General features: G+C 47.6%; 1 protein-coding gene across 4 annotated transcripts in view; it reads right to left on the reverse strand.

The window, feature by feature from the left end:
* Positions 1-2,283: 2,283 nt before the first annotated feature.
* Positions 2,284-20,513, reverse strand: part of LOC118213695 (fidgetin-like) — a 44,398-nt gene continuing 26,168 nt past the window's right edge. For 3 of the 4 annotated variants that reach the window (XM_035392736.1, XM_035392738.1, XM_035392737.1), the window contains one exon: positions 2,284-4,507. In XM_035392736.1, the coding sequence (XP_035248627.1) occupies positions 2,286-4,507 (2,222 nt within the window). In that variant the 3' untranslated portion in view covers positions 2,284-2,285. Of the gene's footprint in view, positions 4,508-7,149; positions 7,232-20,513 lie in introns of those variants that run through there. The other variant, XM_035392739.1, reaches the window with a different exon arrangement.

Below are 20,513 nucleotides of genomic sequence, written 5' to 3' on the forward strand. Positions count from 1 at the left end.
AATAATCCTTGGTGTTAGCGTTTTAGTCAGGCAAACTGAAATAAGTGAAGTCTCACTGGAAAATGGCCTTTCATAGCAATGCTGAAATTAATGAAGGTCAGATTGTGGGTTAACACAGGGCAACAGTTATCCAGGACAAGCTCCGATAAGAGAAATGTCACAAAATTTAGTTTAGTGAATGTAAAACAGGCCTTCCATACCTCAACTAGTGCTTCCAGTTAAAATTTATGGAGACAAATACAGCACGATTCATTTAACGAAAACGAAACTCAATAATAGGTATATTAAAGAATAAAAAAGTTAAGTCCAATGAGGAATACATCAGACCCAGCCTTGTTATTATTGGGAGAACAAAACATACTGGCATGCCCTCAGTATACTGCTCTTCAAACTTCCTGTGGTATTACGTGGTACTATTCAACCACTCTTAGTGCTTAGCAACAGTTTCCATACTACTTCAAGAAAATAAAAATAAAATACCAGAAAAAGAAATACATTCAAACACAAGCCTTTCTTTTCTCATGCAGTTAAAGAAAAAGCAGTGTGACTTTACTGGCATCTCCCGCTTATGCTTGTCTGCTTGGGCACACTGCCCACAGCTGAGCAACCACGCTGAAGACAGTTTAAAGTGTAACAACATTAACACAGGAACCTGTGGGAGGAAGGGAAAGGAGAGCAACACGAGCCAATGGGAAAACCCCTCTGGAGCGATGATGTCATTGGTCATGTGATTTGGGGCAAAGTACAGTATTTACAGAATGTGATGGAAGATGCCCGCTCAGATCCTGACTTGCTTGATTTTGGAAAAAAAACAAAACATTTTTTGTTACTGAAAACACGAAAACAAAGAGACTCTGGAAGTTAGCATACCGAAGAGTTCCTGACATCTAGCCATCCATCCTCAAATGTTCTGCTTTCGGAGAGAACAGTAGCAAGCTGAGGTAGAACAGAAAGCAGGGCTCTCATAATCCTTACGTATCATAATAAGTATGGCCAGCAGCACCAGTATCAGCAGCAGAAAATAACTGGCTATCTAAAAACTGCCATTATGCCATTTTGGGAGAACACCTTAGCCTCTTTAACCCCAGAGACATTACCAATTAATTTACGTCTAATCTTGGCTCTCATGTCCTACACTGTGAAAGGGGCCATCAGTACGATTGATACTGATTTGTGTTGTTCCTTTGGACTGGTCTTGTGGCATTACATCATTTCCTGTGCTTTTTTGTCTGTGCTCTCCTCCCGTTCACTTTCCACATGTGACTGAAAGCAGTTCTGACTCGGTATTCAGAATTGATAAACACTTCTGAATTCAAGCAAACTTCTGCCCTCGCTTTCATGTCACAAATCAAATGAAACTACAATTCCCATGATTCTTCACATTAACCCTTGGTAGAATAAAATAAAAAAAGGGTAACTAAAATAAGCAAAACCTCTTCCTCTCAAAGTTCTCCCATCACTCCAGAGTATATCTGGTACATTCAAAGTCAGCTCCTTGTCCTTATCTCAAACTACTGAGGTAAACCTAAAAGTTTTACATAATATAATGTAGATTCCTAGCATAACACTCTCAGCAGTACGTAGTGCTTTTGACACAACCTTTTGAGGTACTGTACAAATCACAATCACTTTCCTGAGTTTTTAGCCAACAAAACATCAAAAGAAAATAAGTACATAAATTTGGGCCCACGTCACAATTACCCTTCTTGTTTTCTTCTGTTCTCACACGATACTACAGAACAGACACGATGAAAGAATACCGATTTTCTTACGATGCCCAACATCAGACCCCCAACACAACAGCGGATCCCTAATCTTAGTCTCACGTTTGAAGTTAAAGCTCTTTATATTAGCACATGCCACCAATGTAGATTGTGAGGCAAACAAACAAACAAAAATAATACAAAATGATAAAGCACCACTTCAGGCACTTGTTAGCAACTAAATTTAAAAGAACAGCAGAATGATATATACACATGCAGAGGGTTTTTATCCTCTCGAAGTCACCTTCGCCTTGCAACCTCTGCAAGTGGGACTGCCTAACATCAAGCATCAAAATAAGATTTATCCATTTCTCACTTGTAGATTTCCCAGCTGTCTTTTAAAGAGACTTCTTCTCCGACGCGCGGCAAGGTCAGCGTCGGTCAGCACCTCCTCCCCCCGCCCCCCCCTCCCGTCGTCGTCTTACACCGCAAGCGAAGGGGGTTCTTTCCTTCGTCCGTCCGTCCGTCTAACGGGTCTACCCCGGCCCGACGGTTCTCCCTCCACGCCCCCCCCCCCGTCTCTCACTGGCCGCTGCCGTACATTTTGTTCCACTCGGTGTAAGCGTCGAGCTCCTTCTGCGATGCGCCGGGCTGCATTTTGCAGAGAACGTTCTCGAAGTCCTGGTAGGTGACCGGCCGCAGCTGGCCGGGCAGGAGGGCGGAAAGGTCCGCCCCCCCCGGCAGGGCGTGGAGGGGCCCCACCACCGCCTCCTGACACAGCCGCGCCACGTCCAGCCCCGAGAAGCCCTCCGTCCTCCGGACCAGCAGCGACACCTCCTTGTCGCTGAGGCAGTAGCTGTGCTGCGACAGGAGCTGGCTGACTATCTGGTGCCGGGCCGCGGCGTCCGGCAGGGGGACGAGGAGCCGCTTGGCGAAGTACCTCCGGAGGGACTCGTCCATCTCCTCCGGCCTGCTGGTGGAGCAGAGCACCAGCACGTGGTCCTCGGCCGAGGCCAGGACGGCGTCCAGCTGGGCCAGCAGCTCGCCGCGGACCCTGCCCACAGCGCCGTCCTCGCCGGGCCTGGCCGCGAGCAGCGCGTCCGCCTCGCTGACCAGCACCACCGCCGGCTGCCGGCACCGCGCCACCAGGAAGGAGGCGCGCACCAGCTTCTCCCCGTCCCCCAGCCACTTGGAGGCCAGGGCGGAGCCGCTCAGCCGGAGGAAGGCGGCGCCCAGCTGGCTGGCCACGCAGCGGGCCAGCAGCGTCCGGCCCGTCCCCCGGGGCCCGAACAGGAGGACGGTCCGGGGCGGGGCCGGCAGGCCGCCGAACACGTCGGGCCGCATCATGGGCCAGAGGACCTCCTCCTTCAGCGCGGCCTTGGCCGGCTCCAGGCCCGCCACGTCGCCCCAGTCCACCGGGAGGCACTGCTGGACCACCTCGGCGGTGACCACCTCCAGGAGGCGCGGGTCGCCGCCCTTCAGCTGCTCCTCCGCGGGGTGGGCGGGCGAGGCGGCCGCGCCGACGGTCGGCCCGGGCGCGGAGTGCGAGAGGCGCTGCTGCTGCTGCTGCCGCCGCCCGCGGTCGTCCCCAAACGCCTCGCCCGACTTGGAGCCGCCGGGGGGCCCTTTGGCGGCGGGGCCGAAGGACGGCGGGGAGAGACGGCCGCCGAACTTCCTCTGCTGGTCGGAGGGCGGCGGCGGCGGCTGCTTGGCGGGCTTGAATGCTAGAGACGAGGCCTCGGCGCCCCTGTCGAACCCGTTCCCCCGGCCGGCGCTGGGGGCGCCGCCGTCCGCCATCCTGTACATGGGGCTGTGGCTGGAGCGCTGCTGGCCGTAGCCGAAGCCGCCGTAGCCGGGCTCCATCTCCCCTTGCTCCGCCATGTAGAAAGCCTTCCTCTTCAGCGAATGGTTGGCCGAGCCGCCGTTCAGAGGCGCCGGCGCCATCGGCGCGAGGCTGTGCGGCTGGTAGGCGTAGCCGGCGAGGGTGGAGGGGGGCAGGGGCGTGGGCGCCGCGATCCCCGACGGCAGGTAGGCCGAGGAAGGGGTCGCCCCGCCGGGGCTGTACGCGGGGGCGATGGCGGTCTGCGGAGGGTACCCCGCCGGGGGGTAGCTGTAGCCGGAGAGGTTCGGGGACCCGGCGTTGTAGCTGGGCACCAGGGTGGGGGGAGGGGGCGGCTGGAGGAGCCCGGCGCTGTGCAGCGGCGAGGGGTGGGGGGAGGGCAGGGCGGGGGCGGGCTGGCCGCCGTAGCCGGAGTGCAGGTAGGAGCCATTGTAGCCCGGCCCGTATTCCTGAGACGGGAGGTCGGGGTGGAGCCCGGGGCCCCCGTGGCCCCTGCAGTTGCCGCCGGGGTAGCCGGGCTCCGTCAGGGCGGGGGCCACGCCCGGGGAGCCGCCCATGCCGTCGGCGGCGGCGGCGGGGGGGACGGCGGCGGAGGGGGGCGGCCCGCTCTTGCCCCCCGGGATGACGTCGGGGACGCAGCCCATGGTGTACATCCCCTCCTGCCAGGCGTCCCCCTCCGACTTCCTCCCGTTGAGGAGGCCCGGGGCCGCCTCCGCGTAGGAGCCCAGCAGCGCCCGCTCGCCGGGGCCCTCCAGGAGGCCCGAGTACTTCTCGGCGTACTTCTTGAGCAGGTTGGAGGCGGTGAGCGCGGAGATGTCGTCGTTGGCCCAGGCGTACTGGTAGCTGGGCTGCAGGTGGGCCCGGTAGGCCTCGGCCTTGTGCGCCGGCGAGCGCGTGGTGGAGGAGATGTCGAAGTGCTGCTCCGCCCACTGAGCATGCTCCGGGGTCCACTGCATCTTTACGCCTGAAACCCAGCCAAAAAAACAAACGTCCACTTAATCACGCGCCAAAACATCCAATCAGCTCGGAGGGCTGCCTTAATCACGCGGCAAACCATCCAATCAGCTCGGAGGGCTGCCTTAATCACGCGGCACACCATCCAATCAGCTCGGAGGGCTGCGGGAAAACGTTAAATCACAGTCGCTAAGGGGCTCTTTGTGAAGACAGCGATGCACAGGAGAGAGAGGATTAACAAACATTCATGTCAGGAAAGACAACATATCAGCAAACGCAAGTGTCCTGAAACCCCTCTCACGTTCGTTCCATTTCAGAACGATGTACTTTTGACTAAGCTTAGCGCAAAAGCCAATCCTAAAACTGCATTTCGCGTACGCGCCACGCCATAACCTTAAAAATTCGGACTGCTATAGACATCCCACACCAAAATTCCTTCCCCGGCCTCCTCTGCTGCATGTAATAAATATGAGCTGGTGCTGACAGGCGGTATTGAGGCTGCCGCTCAGACTCCGGACCCAACACCTAGTTAGCGGGGTATAATGCACCCAGCACAGAACAACGTGACACAGACACCGCGGGTCACTCCGTAATCCAGCCCTCATCTAGCGCCGCCCGAGACGGTTTCGGAATCCGCCGCGGCGGCGGGCGGCGAAGCAATCTCCCGGCTGGAGGACTCCGCGCCCGCCGCGAAGCCCCGGAGCGCGGCGGCTGATTCCGCTCTGCCTCCCGCGAACGAGCCGCCGCACGCGTCGGTCCGTCCGTCCGTCAGCCCCTTCGGTTTACCTCAGGGACGGCTTCGCCACCCAGCTTAATCTCGAACGGCGTCTGCAAACGCCGCCGCTTTACGTACGCTGTCATTTTGGCCACGGATCGGCCGCCAGAGGAAGCGTCGCGCGGCGAAACGGGACGGGCGGCGACGGGTATCCAGTTTCTCCTGGCGGTTTGTTCCCCGGGCCGCCGTATCGACAGGCCTCGCCGCCGGCACGCGCGGCACCGAAAGAGCAGCGCAGCGTCAGGGGTGCCAGATGCCGGTCTTTGTTACCGGCCAGAGCCCACCCTGCTCAGCCCCTTCCCCTCACACACACACACACACCGTTCTGCAGCCAGGTGATCCTGCACAGTCCGGGCTTCACACTTACTGGGGACAAATACATGAATATCCAACACAGAAACGTAAATGCAGGTGCACACACACGCACGCACGAACACACACAGACACACACACATATGGTCACAGTAACACACACAGACACACACACACGCACGCACGAACACACACAGACACACACACATATGGTCACAGTAACACACACAGACACAGAAACACGCACATACAAACACACACACATGCTCACAGTAACATGCACATACACACACACACACACACACACACACACACACACACACAGAGTAACACGCACACACACGCACACACACACACACACACACACACAGTAACAGGCACAGACCTGTATAATCCGTCCCCACAGAAGAGGACGGAGACGCCGTTGCCGTGGGTGCCGCTGCACGCCGCCTGTTGTTTGGTAACAGAGCGCCGCGCGGGCTCCCACATGACACCCCTGAGCCGCCGCGCCGGGCTCCCGCATGACGTCCCCGAGCCGCCGCGCCGGGCGCCCGCCGCTAATTAGCAGGACGACGCGGCGCTAATTGCGTTAATTTACCAGGCTTTAGTCAAAGGCAACAGCGTGAAGGCTGGCAAAGCTCCCCGGCTTCAGAGCCCACGATCAAGGGCCCGGCAGCGACAAAGGGCCGGAGAGACAGAAACACAAGACCATTTAAGCCGGATCTTTGAAGCCGCCCATAAACAATGCATGCGGCGACTCCAGCCACAGGATCGGAGCTCTGTAATGCCACTCCGCACAGTGCCTGGGCGGCGTGCTCGTTTCCTTGAATATATCAGATATATAGGCCACGGTTAAATACAGGCGCCCCGAAGCAGTCGAAGCCACTAGACCATGGCAAACCCACTCCTGGCCGTCCAAAGGTAGGGAAAGTTGCTCGGAGAGTGGCTTTGACCTCACTGTCCTTATATTTTCATTTGCTTCCACAGTCTGTTTGTATGGTGCATTTATGACACCCGACTAATTAACTTACTAGCTGAGGGTTAGGGTAAGATGTGTATCGAGCAGGACAACTTGCGTGTATGAATCAATTAGCAGGCCTCTGCTTCTGTCAGGTTGATAGCTAGATAGAAAACTTTTGTCAGATTATTTTTTGTCAACTATTTACATAACATTTTAAAAATGAACACATCATGCATCTGTAAACCATAAAAAACAAAAAGAATAACAGCCATAATAATCAGGAATTTAAAATATAATGGATATTTTAAATTGTAAGAATTGTAGCAATGCTAACCCAAGCGGCTGAAGCTAACTCAAGCAGGTGAAGCTAACTCAAGCGGCTAAAGCTAACTCAAGCAGCTGAAGCTAACTGAAGTGGGTGAAGCTAACTCAAGGAGCTGAAGCTAACCCAAGCAGCTGAAGCTAACCCAAGCAGCTGAAGCTAACTCAAGCAGCTGAAGCTAACTCAAGCAGCTGAAGCAAACCCAAGCGGCTGAAGCAAACTGGCTGAAGTGCCTCTTTTCTTAAAGGAAAGTTAAAAAAATAAGAACTGTGTTCTGCTTACGTGCGTTTTGCTACTGACCACTGCTTTGAAATCATTCATCAACACCAAGACAAATAAGATTAAGAGTTCTAGGGCTAAATGCTCAGACAGCAATGTGATTACAAATGTATTAAATGCAATTAGTCAGGTTTGTGGCAAAAAAAAGAAAATCCATTCTTCTCTCTCTCCACAGCACAGCAAAGTCCATCATCTGCTTAAAATGCTTCCCTGCTTGTGTTTCCACAAACTAACTCCTCATGTTGTGTTGGTCGTGCTCAAGGGAGCAAGGTTCACTTTCAGTAGGAAAAAAATCTCAGACATGTCAGCAGAGAGAGAGAGAGAAAGGGAGGGAGGGGGAGAGAGAGAGAAAGAGAGAGAGAGAATGTGTGTGTGTGTGTGTGTGTGTGTGAGAGAGAGTGCGTGTGTGTGCGTGTGTGCGTGCGTGCGTGCATGTGTGTATGTGATAGTGCGTGTGTGTGTGTGTGTGCGTGCATGTGTGTGTGAGAGAGCGAAATTGGGGAGGGAGGGGGAGACAAAGGGAGCCAGAGTAAGAGTGGGGGTTGGGGAGAGAGGGAAAACCATTCTGAGAGGTAGTGGCTTCCTTGTGTGCTGGTGTCAGGCCTCAGTGAAAAAAAACACACGCACGCACACACAAAATGTCCCTGATCAATTTGTTCGTACACCATCCTATGGAAGAACCAAATATAATACCTATAGACTCCAGAATGTTCATGTGCATGGAAAGGCATGCGAAAAGGCTGTCATCACATTTAAACCCAGTGCCCAGTGGAGGCACATCTCTTTAAAACCCTAGCTTTTACACTGAACGCACAGACAATTTTAGCATTCAACTGAAAGCAGCGCACACAGCTTGCTTCATCTCACTGTGAGCGGTGTTATTAGTGAATGATCCATGAGTGGTAGTGCCTCGCTGGCTCTAGAGCTGAGGCTCATATTCCACTGATTAGCAACTCGTGGGCCACAGAGAAAGGCCTTTCTACAAAACTGCATTTGCCAAATACTCATCCCAGCAGTCACAGCTAGCACCTCACTGCCCACCCCCAAATAAACCATAAACAGCTAAAATGCATTACATTACAGGTATTTAGCAGACACTCCAATCCAGAGCGACTTACACAACTTGTAAGTCTACCTGATAAACTGTCATGCTCTCCATGAACTGGCATGTCATCCAGCGGTGCCACATAGCTACATTGCTATCGCTACAAATAACTGCAGACTACATCGCAACAGCACTGTGTGTTGAGAGACGCGTTAATTCATAGTAAGAAGAGAGAAAGGCAGAAGTGGTCTCACATGAACATGAATGTATTTATAGCTTAAATATTAAGCTAATTTTATATGACCTCTTGAAACAAGTACTCATTAGGCGAAAGCAGCTTTAGATTTACAACGACTAATGGTGGTTCAGTGCATTCTGCAATACTATGGAAAAGCACTCAACACTCAATCACACAATTTGTTTATGGCAGTATATTATATGTTAGGACACATTACTATGTTAAAGAATGGAATTAATATTGTGACATGTATATTAAAACAGCGGTAAATAGTATATTCTAGAAAATGGCATTGTTAAAGGTACAAATTGCCAGGCACATTTCTGCAATCTATGATACAGAGATCCAAGTGCTTTTAGCTGAATTAATGGCGTGATTCTTATACATTTTATGTACAGCACACAAGGATCTTTTCATGAAATCCACAGGCTAATCGTTACTGATTCAGATGAATGAATAAATCAAACCGGAGATTCTGTATTTTACAAAACGAACAAAAACGATCATTTTAAATAAAAACATCGACGCTGCACTCGATCGGGCGCGCGTTTAATTTCCATCGGTGCGATCGGTACGAACGGAGCAGGAGGAGGAGGAGGAGGAGGAGGAACGGCGGGCCGACCTCTCCAGGAAAGCGCTCCTCCGGCGAGCCTCTGTTGTTTTTAAGCAAACATGACTGCGCCTCTGCCCTGTCCAGCCAATTTCCCCGGGCGTAAATTGGTCTGCCGCTCGCGCAATCCTCTCTTCATTACCGCGCGCCAGAGAGGAGGCACAGACCGGGCGCTTTCTGTGTGTGACGCCATCCAACACATCACCAAGCAACAAGCCGCATTTTCTGCTCTAAACATTGAAATGATCTACTATCTATTACCTCTCTATTATCTATCTATCTATCTATCTATATATATATACACAAACATATACACACACACACACATATATATATACAAACATATATATGGGAGGTGTCAGCCATCTTTGAAATGTATCTTAATCAGACCCTGTACCGTTTTCAGCAATTTACTCCAACTGTGATGCTCATTTGCTTATTAGGCAATTGTATATAATTAAGCGTCGAAACAACGCACGAGCACTGAAGCCCGTCTTCAGTGCAGTTGGGCCTGTCGCCGTTCGCACTGTCGGCAGACAGACCGTTACACCCAGTAATGACGGCATTAAGCGGCAGCAGCGCAAACGGGCTTTTCTGAACAGCGTCGCAGAGGGAAAAGCAGAAAGCGGCTAAAAGCGCTCATAATTACCACTCATACCACATTTTCAGCGACGGCCGTGGACATTATGAGAGCGCCGCGTTTCGAATTGCGCACATGCACGCCGAGCAGTCCAGCCTTTGAAAGAAGAAGGGCTTCTGATATAAATGACGGAATAAGCAGACAGACACAGAACGTAAATAAACACACACCGTACTCATGTGATAATTAACTTCGGGATTTCAAGTAAAAAAAAAAAAAAAAAGAAACCAAATAATTCAATCTGCTGTGGTAATGAGTAGGAAACTGAACCCAATTCATCTTGTATATCAAGTTACAGCCGTTTAAACTCATTCTGGCTATCGGTACTCCAGCCATTAGCATTAATCTTAAAGACCAGGGGCCACCATTTAACCCCTAATTTAGCGGAATATGGGAGCTGGCGTCTCCGTAATTTCCGTGGCTCTCCTCCGCTCATTTGAGAGACCGAAGGCACGGCGTGACAGACCGCGGAGACTAAGATTGATGCGGCTCCTGTTTATCTCTGTCAGCAGTTCAAAGGATGACCCGCGAATACAGAGGACACCGCTGCACGCTCACAAAGTGGGCAACAAACCTGACAAAGCCACAGAGATAACTACAGATAAACATAACGGTAAAAGTACCTGCAGGGCACGTGGATTTAATTAAGTACTCTAAATAGTACTAATTAACTTCTTAGCCCTTAGTGAGTGACACAGACCACAATCTGGAACATTTCACTGTTTTGTGTAATTGAACTGAACTTTTGAACGTCTTCATTTGAAAGAGGAAAAAAAAGAAGGAAAAAAAATAGCACACCCACCCATACATACTGCAATCAAGAAACAGATGGATTATTTTTATAGAGTACCCTATAAAAGGAAGCATCTTATTAAACAACCATCAAACATCATAAAGTGCCTGCCAAAGTAAGTGTTCTACATGACACCTCAATCGCTATCAAAGAGATGTCAGATTTTAATATGCGGGCATGTGTAAATTATCAATAAACATTTAACTTTCTTTTTAAGTGAACACTCCGCTGAAACTAAAAACGAAAAAAAAAAAGATTTTTTCCCCTTTTTCACAATTAATATTTGTTGCTGCTGCATTTATTTTTCTAGCAGATAATAATCCCTATTTCTTTTGAAATTAAAAAAATTCAAGCATTCTCCGTGAGCGTACTATTTAAATCCATCCACAGTGCCCCGGCTAGCCACAATTAGAAACTAACAAAACGGTTTGAAGCGCCACGTGTTTTCAAAATATCGTTAGCATCGGAAGCGTAAATCGTCGCGTAACAAAGTGAGCACGCCTCAAGTTATTAGGCGCGAAGGTGCTTTAATCCGCCCGGCTCCGCGGCGGACCCGGAAGACGAACGGCGGGCCGAGCGCTCGGCGATCTTCGGAAAGCGACGAACGCGCGGCTCGATCGCAACGTGCGATGACGGCGGCTCCCGGGGGGGAAAACAATTTGGCGGGATAATTGCGCGCGGTCGGCTCGCGGCGCGCGCCCCGAACCCCGTTAACGGCCCAGTCTTGACTGGAAAAACCGCACTTGTGTTCCAACTGAAAAAAAAAAAAAATAATAAATTAAAAAAAAAAATAAAACATGTCAAACGTCAAAATTCCCAAAGTGATAAGGGCCTCGACAGAACCAGTCTGAAATATGAATGCGGGTATATAGCCTTGCCCAGGGAAATAAATCCGTTGCGCTGAACGTCATGTGTGATTTACTTTAGGATTATGTTAGATGCTGCGAAAATATGCGCAATTCATAACTTTTCCGTTCTGCTGCCGTGTCAGTAAGCCGCGTCTTGATCCCCGGCAGAGGCCTGCAATGCGCTGATGGTGGCGTCGACAGCCATTAGCGAAGGCTCCGCTCGTTCCAGATTTAGTTCGTTGTAGTTATACGCTGATGCCTGTTGGGAGAAAGCACTGCCCGGACACCTGACAGAGCCTGCAGTAACATCTCTCCAGACAGGCCCCCTCCGATTAATATTAAGTAACCCCTGTCAATAAAATATGTATTGCTCTTTTTTTCCCACCTATGGATTCCTCAACAATATCCCTGGGAGAATGAAGAACTGGTACTGTGTAGTGAGAGTACAGGCCAAACTCAATCTATGGGTATGAGGAGAAGGCATCACTTTAAGGAACAACTACGATAAAATCAGAGTGGAAGCTATGAAAGGCTGAAGATGGCTTTCCAACAATGATATTTAAAGACTTCCTCTGAATGCTATAACACTACAGCACTTCTGCGGTTACACTTACTGTAGAAAACTCTGGAATGAGCTCACATCAGGAAAACCAACTAGATAAAGGACGAGAGAGAGAGGGGGGGAGAGAGGGAGAGAGAGAGGAAGAGAGAGAGAGAGAGAGAGAGAGGGGGAGAGAGAGAGAAAGAGAGGGATAGAGAAAGAGAGAGAGAGAGGGGGAGAGAGAGGGAGAGAGAGCGAGAGAGGGGGGAGAGAGAGAGAGAGAGAGAGAGAAAGAGAGGGATAGAGAAAGAGAGAGAGAGAGGGGGAGAGAGAGGGAGAGAGAGCGAGAGAGGGGGGAGAGAGAGAGAGAGAGAGAGAGAGAGGGGGGAGAGAGAGAGAGAGAGAGAGAGAGAGGTATGGAGAGAGAGAGAAAGAGAGATGAGAGAGAGAGAGGGAGAGAGAGCGAGGGGGGGAGAGAGAGGGAGAGAGAGAGAGAGAGAGAGAGAGAGAGAGAAGCTGAGGTTTAGCGGCACCGAGCAGACGCCAGCGGCGCGGGCCGTAAACCCACGCGGCGTTGCCGTGGCCGCCGCCGCCGTCACCGCTAAAGGAGTCCACATATCCGTCAGACACTCAATTTCCTGTGACAAGACCCTGCTTTTCTAATCATAGTAATATTCATGATGCTATTCTCAGAGAAGACTCGGCGCGCGCATCTCCCGCTGTGACAGAGCTGTGATCATTTCAATCTAGTAAACACCCATTACACGTTCTGAAGCAGCTGCCTCCGTGACTGATACAGTAGTCACCCCCCCCCCCCCCCCCCCCCACCCACTATGAAAGCAGGAGTCAACGCACGAGTGTAACTGTGCCATATTATTATACGGGAAAGCTATACTTACACACTAAGCGCACCAACTTTCCTCGCAAAAACCTGCCATTTTTAGAGCAACAATTAAAGACTAATTCTGTTTGGCGGGAGAAAGTAGGTTAAATTCTTCTGCTACTTCTGCTCCTGCTTGCGTATACACTAATAAATGCTTTACTTCTTCTCCCCCCGTGTGTATGCGCAAACAAGCGCAGACTGAGCCTGATAATAATTTAAGACCCGGGTGTTAAAGGATGAGATGCAACCAAATCTTTTTTTTTTTAAACGGTATTCCACCATGAGTCCAACAAGTGATTACTTTGATAAGCAATGAGACGCTTGATGAAGAGGAAGCTCCCCCCCCCCTCCCCACCCACTTCCCCCTTCAATAGCGGGATCTAGGAACCCTGCTGAAACGTGTGTTGATATCAATTCTCCTGCCTGCGTGGTAGACCATGAATCTTTACAAGGACTCATTAAAAGACAGAAATGAAAGAAAGCACAGCACATTGGGGGGAAAAAAGCAGAGTCTTGACTACACGAGTACTGAATATATTATTGCAACATCGTGCAGAGGCCTGAGAATTACTTCTGAATCCGCTTAATAGAAAATGCAAATGTACAGCCTTGGACATACTGACATATCTCACTCATTCAAATCCATAGCAACGGGGTCCCATTGTATACTTGTTTCGTCTATAATTAAAATAGATCTCACTGTAGAGCGCTGGCCGTTCCGGCAGCAAATTAACCCTATTGATTCTCTTATTATTAAAGGTCCGCGCCATTTAACTCGTTTTCGTTTTAATTGTTATTGCCATCTCAATCCGCCACTGTTTCTTTACCACGGAATTCCTGAGTACACAGAAGTTTAACTTTGCCTTTCCATTTTTATGTGGTATTTTTGCACATTGATTTTTAGTAATTGCCCAGCTTGTAATCAGTAAGCATAATACAAAAACATGTAAGAACTGAAACTCTTCGCTTAAAGCAAAGGACAAAGAACAATGGTAGTTAGATCGAAAGATATGCCAAATGGGTAGTGTAATTGTTAAAATGCCTATTTAAAGTGCAAGAAAGCCATTCATTTAATTCAGGAGGACCTCTCTGTATAATTGATGTGACACAAGCTTTGCATGAACAGTGAAGACGTAGTCCATAATGCACATGTTACTGTGGCAATTATAAATCATTACAAATAGCACTTTCCTAAGCACACACTAAATATAGACATAGATGCGTTGTATTTAATGTACAGGCAATAAGCCTGAAGACAGACAGCTGGAAGAGTAATGACTACCAATTATCTTATATTGCCAGCAGTACTCATTTCCAAGTGTCTCATTTCTGAAGTATTGTCAACTGGTTGCTTTCGTTCTTTCGTTCTGGTTGCTTTTACCTTTCGCTCAAAAATGACTACGTAGGTCATTACGTGAAAGATGCTGAGATGAGATGATCTCTTCTTCAGCGTCACTTTCAAACTTTGTCTCGCCAAGTGGATCACAATCATGATGCACGAATCGCAACCCACGACAAAATAATAGAAACAACACGTGTCACATACGTTATAAAAATGCGGTACGCGATTATTCATATGATCGCAATGACCTGGATTAAATCAAGTAGGTGTAGTCACTTCAGGAAAAATGTTATTATCCTCCTTTTCTCTGATAAATGAAAAAAATCCAGGAAACAGGAAATGTGTGACCCGAACACTGTGATGCCCTGGAGATATTTTAAAAGCAATGTGAACTGCTGTCCAAAGAACCCGTTTGCTTGTCTCAACTTTACAACCCCAACTGTTTTAATGTGGTTAATAAGATGCATCATATTCACAGGACAAGAGTTTAAAAAAGCTATTTATTCACTAGAGAATGTCATAATACTTTATTTATGCAGTATATTATGAAAACCTAAAAAGCTGAATGGTATTGTGTTTCCTATTTGGAGCATATATCAAAATAATTGGCTACATATTATAAATGTGAATAGGAGGGCAAACAGAACAACATAATGATAACTGATTCACAAAGTGTGCTATAACTGAAAATAACTCCATTAACCCATCGATGCAAATTTCTTTCAGAATTTAAAAAATATGTTTTTTTCTTTATACATTATTATGAAGATTATAATTACTATTAGGCTGTAACTATTAACTTTTTGCTATTGTATTGCGGGCGGCACAGTGGTGCAGTGGGTAGCACTGTCGCCTCACAGCAAGAAGGTCATGGGTTCAAATCTGGGCTTGGGGCCATTATCCCTTGTCTGCGTGGGTTTCCTCCGGGTACTCCGGTTTTCTCCCACAGTCCAAAGGCATGCAGGCATGCAGGTAGGCTAATTGGAGACTCTAAATTGCCCGTAGGTATGAGTGTGTGAGTGAATGGTGTGTGTGCCCTGCGATATATTGGCAGCCTGTCCAGGGTGTATTCCTGCCTCTCACCCAATGCGCACTGGGATAGGCTCCAGTACCCCCCGCGACCCTGCTCAGGATAAGCGGGTATAGATAATGGATGGATGGATATTGTATTGTATTTACATACAAACTCCCACTCACAAGTTCAGGATCAGAGAAGTAGATATTCTTACAGCCACAAGCCTAATCAGGAGCAAGCCAAGGTGCCAATCGCTCGGTGAAAAGTTATATTCGTTGGTCAAAAGTCATATTCGTATTTTAAAAGTTTATTCGGAATGTTAAGAGACCACTTGACACTCTTCAAAGTAATAAACGTTTAGTTGGATTGTCACTTCCTGATTACAGAATATGTTATTCCGAATCCTGGAGGATGTGGTGTGATGGCGCTACTTCAGCCACTTGGGCGGGAATTGGAAGAGACTCTGGCGTTCCCACACAGGTTAGGTCTGCTGTTTCTTTCTGCCGTTCAGCTGAAATTTGTTTATAAAAAAATTCGACCAAAAATTCCAAATTCTCAACAAACTGTATATGGGTTGCTGTAGAAAATTACACTGGATATAAAATAAGCTTTGCAAATCTACTCCCTTGTGGAATAATTACAGCCTCTTAAGAGGTGCTGAGCCCAAGGTCCACTAAGAGTGTTTATACCCTGCAGGACATTCATAATGAAAAGGGGCTGATTTTAGTTCCTGACCTGAAATGGATTCATTTCACTTCCTGGTCACCCCTGAGTTTTATATCTCCAGTTCTCTCGCATCATGCACATGACGTTCCATGGGATTCAGTCTTAATCCACACACTGAGTGCATGTATTAGTCCTGTGACAGACAGCAAGGGTGTCTCAGATATTTATGATTATTTTTGCTCATTAAAATGTAAGGCACTTGCTGTCACTCCTTGTATGAAATCATGAAATGCACCAATCAGGATATGACTGGTCCCATATTTCAAATGTTTTCTCTAAATTAGTAGGAGTCTCTGTACTGAAAGGTCCACTTTTGTCTCTGTTGCTTTAAATTCATTTCTGAAGAAAATTATATTTTCTGCTTTAACTGCTGCTAAAAAAAAAAAAAAGCAATCTTACAACTTTGGGTTACTCCAAATTCTCTTTCAGTGAAAATTTGGCTCACCTGCTACTGGAATATTGCTCATACACAAATTGAAGGAAAAACTTGAATAAATGAGTGGAGAAACATAACAAATGCAGATGCTTCCATACAGGTGTACTGCATGACACAATTAAGCAATTAACACCCTACCATGCTCAGTGGCATGTACAAAAACACTGAGCAGGCTCAGTTGACCCGATTTTGGATCAAGATAAAAAGATCCAAGTGACTTTGAAAGAGGGTTCATTATTGGGGCATGGATGGCAGGAGTTTCAGTCACAAAGGCTGCTCAACTGGCTAGTATTCCAATAGGAACAATGACTCAAGTGGCATCTGCATTTAGATTTATGGGGAAAAACACCAGTAAGTGGGGTCAGAAATTGTGGTCAAAAGCATAGATTCGATGACCGTGATGCGTCTGCATTAGACTACCCTCAAAATTGTGTTAAAATGCGTTACCACTTTTGTGTTACAAATGTGCAATCTTTGTGTTACAAAGGGAGACCTTTTAACATAGACATAGAAAGTAACACAAACTGTGTTGTCCTTAACTTGACATGGGGGTGGGTCAAAACACGAGTTGTTTTTAAATAGATCTGTTTTGAGAGTCTGTGTGTTCATACACGTGTGAAGATCAGTAGCCACTGATTTATATGCAAATCTTTTTATAGATACAGGTTTTCTACTTCAAATACATCAAAACAAGAACCCCCACATACTCTGGGTGGCATTCTCAAACGGTTTTGATCTACGCAGCATGTAATCACACATAAAATAGCTTTTCATCCCTCCGGAGGTGAGATGTGAACGTGTACCGTATCATACATTTTTACCAATAACTTAAAACTTCAAACATCTTCATTCTTAAGCTACAACCTTTCATAAAGAGAGATCCAGCTCAGTAGTAAATGACTGGGCTCTTGAGTGGTGATAAATGCGAGTCGAAGTGAATGAGTCGTTTCTCTCTCTGTCACAGTACTTCTCAGCACTCATTTTTACTGTAGTGGAATACAGAGACTGAGATATAGAGTAGCAGCCCAGACAGGCTACGGCACCCAGACAATCGGGACAGAACCATCTCTTGGAACTCAGAAATGGTTAAAACACCACAGACACAGAGAATGGTGTTACATGTGCAGGGGATACCAGAAACATTTAATGTGTTAAGAGTTAGGTAGGTTATAATATTCGTCACCACATTAATCTGACAATCAGCTGACATTTGGTTGGCCAACGATCTGGGTCAAAAAGCTACCCTCCAGAAAGAAGTAGCCAGAGATTTGAAATCCATTAAAAACCTCCCAACATTGGTATAGCATGTTCAGCTGAGCAGGGCCTATTGGAAATGCTCCACGTACGAATATGGTGCGATTCCCCTTATTCTGGCGATGAAAGAATATCAGGTTACTCACACTCCTGAATGGACATTATGGTGATTTCCATAGGATCTAAACTCTCTTAAACACTGCCAAGGATTTTTTAAATTCTTTCTAGTGGAAGGTAGAGCTGGTTTAACATGCACTTTCAAAGAGAAAAAATATACATAATTTTATAAATGTATGTGTGTGCATATGTTTTTAATTAATAAATCATCATTTTTCCCTCCTGATGTATGCAAAGGGGAATACATACACATACTCTATTTGCCCATTTTGGTGTACATTAAGAAAACAAAAATATTTATTTTTGGACAGCATACATGTTATACTTGCTTAAGAATATTTCAGCAAGGGAAGGCTTATGAATTCAATTACATTCCTACACAGGCTTAATTCTGTCTACAAGTGAACAAACAGAGTTCTCAGCGACAGCAACAATGCAGATTCAAAAAAAGTTAATTTATGCAACGCCGGATTCTCGAGGAAAAACATCAATACTACACTCAAATAAAAGCGCGTAATCGTATTCATGAGATTTACCCAAACGTATTAGCTAACGAAGAAGTGGCATGTGACTGATGAATCCGCGTTTTTTCCCGGCCCCGTGCGAAGGCATCGTGTGAACTCCAGCGCCGGGCGCTCATCTACTTTCCTTCACCGCGCGGTGAAATATCGGCACGTGCGCGGCGCAGTCGATTCCCTGATAAATTCATCTGGAGGTGCCATCAGAAGATGGCCGCCGCGGCGAGAGAGAGAATTCAATACTCGCTCGGACGTGACACCAGGTGTCACGCATTTTTACATTCGTCCTTTCCCCTTTGCGATCCACCAAAACACCCTCCTGTAAAGAACACACCCCACGCAGGGATCCAGCCGCCACAATCCTTCAGTTGTGCAAAGACAGAAGTGGACCAGGAACACCTGCACCAAGACCCTGCCGGCAGCACTTAAAAAATCAGAGAGAAACCCTTCTCTGGGCGTGGGGCGTTATGGCATGGGGTCCTTGGTGATTGTTTTGGTGAGGGATGACTGACAGACCCAAAAACACTTCCAAAGAACAAAAATTGATTTCACGCCTTGCCATTACATGGTTTAGTGGGCTACTAACTGTAAATTCCCCCAACCAAACACAGCATACACATACAGAACTCATCTACAACACTGTTAGTCACTGTTCACCCAGAGAAACCGCTTTTAGAAAGGACTGCAACAGTTTTCAACACAACCAACTCAAAATTATTAGACTGAAAGAAGCAACTCATCTCAACTTTGAAGCAATAATTGAGAATTATATTCGATTTAACAGCAGTGCTAACATTTATGCAGTAAATGTATTTTTAAAAATTGTAAATACTTTTATTTCACCAATGTCACGTTGGGTAGGAATCGATACAGCTTTATTGGAATTCATTCACATTTCATCATTCATATTATAATGAACTGCATACTTTGTGTTATTGAACGTTAACACAAATGCGCTATGCTCGGCCGTGACTGACGCATAGTAGCTAAACGCCGAACGAGTGAAACTATGTGGAGAATGGCAGACGTTCATTGTTAACTTCCCAGAATGCACCTCGGGTTACAGGCTTGGATTGGATTCTCATGACACCCAGATTTCGGATCTAAGACGTGTGCGTCAGACATTTGAAGATGTTGAGCACCATGTCGTCTTTCTTGTTTTTGACCATACTTGCAGCCAATGCCATAAACGAACCATCATGCTTCACTTTTGCTATGCCGAAGCAGTTATTAAGTCTTATAAAATCCGCTTCTTTTATTGCTGGACCGCAGCTGGAATCGAGTCCGGTCTGAAGCAAACACTTCATCAGCGTATTCAGTTTAAGTGGATGATTCACGTCTAAAACCTGTAAACGTCACCGTGTATTAGACGAGTTGCGTACGGCCTGAAAATAGCCCATTCAAGCCTGGCGGGTACGGCGTCTGGTGCCTCCACAATAGAAGGGCCTGAAATGACTTCGCATCACGTAGTTTACACAATTTAAGTCGATGCTACGGAACAGCAAAAATGTTTACAATGCGAGGAATGCATTAAGCCGCAGGGCGCATTGGGTATATTTGCACAGGCAGTCCCGGTAGTGCTGAAAGCGTTCGCGAAGGCATTATTGTTCTGCGCGAAATGTTGATCATTAAAGCCGGACTCCAGAGACAGGGCAGAAACAACATTCTCAAGAGCGGTTACGCTCTCAAGCTGCGGCACCTTTCCCGTTTCCCTCCGTCACGCGAAAAACAGCGTCAAACGAGGAAACGCCAGAGAAGCCTCGTTCTTTTAACTTCTTTTTTTAACGTGACTGGTTACGCCGCAGCCGCTTTGACGTGGAAAGAAAAAAGCGGTACGCATTTCTCCGTTATTCAGACGCAGCCAAATAATGAATGAGAGGACCACGCAGGCTTCGCGGGTTTCGCGAGCTGCGGAATCCAGGAAAAGCCACGGCGGCTGTATTCCGCTTCCCCCGGGAGCACTTACTCACTCCGCGGGAGCGGGGCCGGAGACAGCGACCCCGGCAGACACGGCCTCATTGACCGAAAATCTACTTCCTCACAAAAAAAAAAAAAAAAAAACACAGAGACATATCCCTGCGAGGATGACTCCACTGAGAATCCTCACTAAGCAATGTGGGGTCGGGGTGGGGGGGGGGGGGGTTTGTGGGTCGCAATAAATTTAAATAATATTTAAAAACAGCTGACTAGTCCAAGACAAAGGCTTAACGTGTACCACTTATCCAATTCCAATCTGCCCCTCAATGATTTAACAGCATGGGCAAGCAGGCATTTGATTTGTAAACCAATAGGACTTCCCCGCCGCACATTCCTCGATTACCCTGTTCACTGGTCCAATGCGGAGTTGTGATTAAAGCACAC

The sequence above is a fragment of the Anguilla anguilla genome, chromosome 15, assembly GCF_013347855.1.
Source record: "Anguilla anguilla isolate fAngAng1 chromosome 15, fAngAng1.pri, whole genome shotgun sequence".
NCBI classification, from domain to species: domain Eukaryota; kingdom Metazoa; phylum Chordata; class Actinopteri; order Anguilliformes; family Anguillidae; genus Anguilla; species Anguilla anguilla.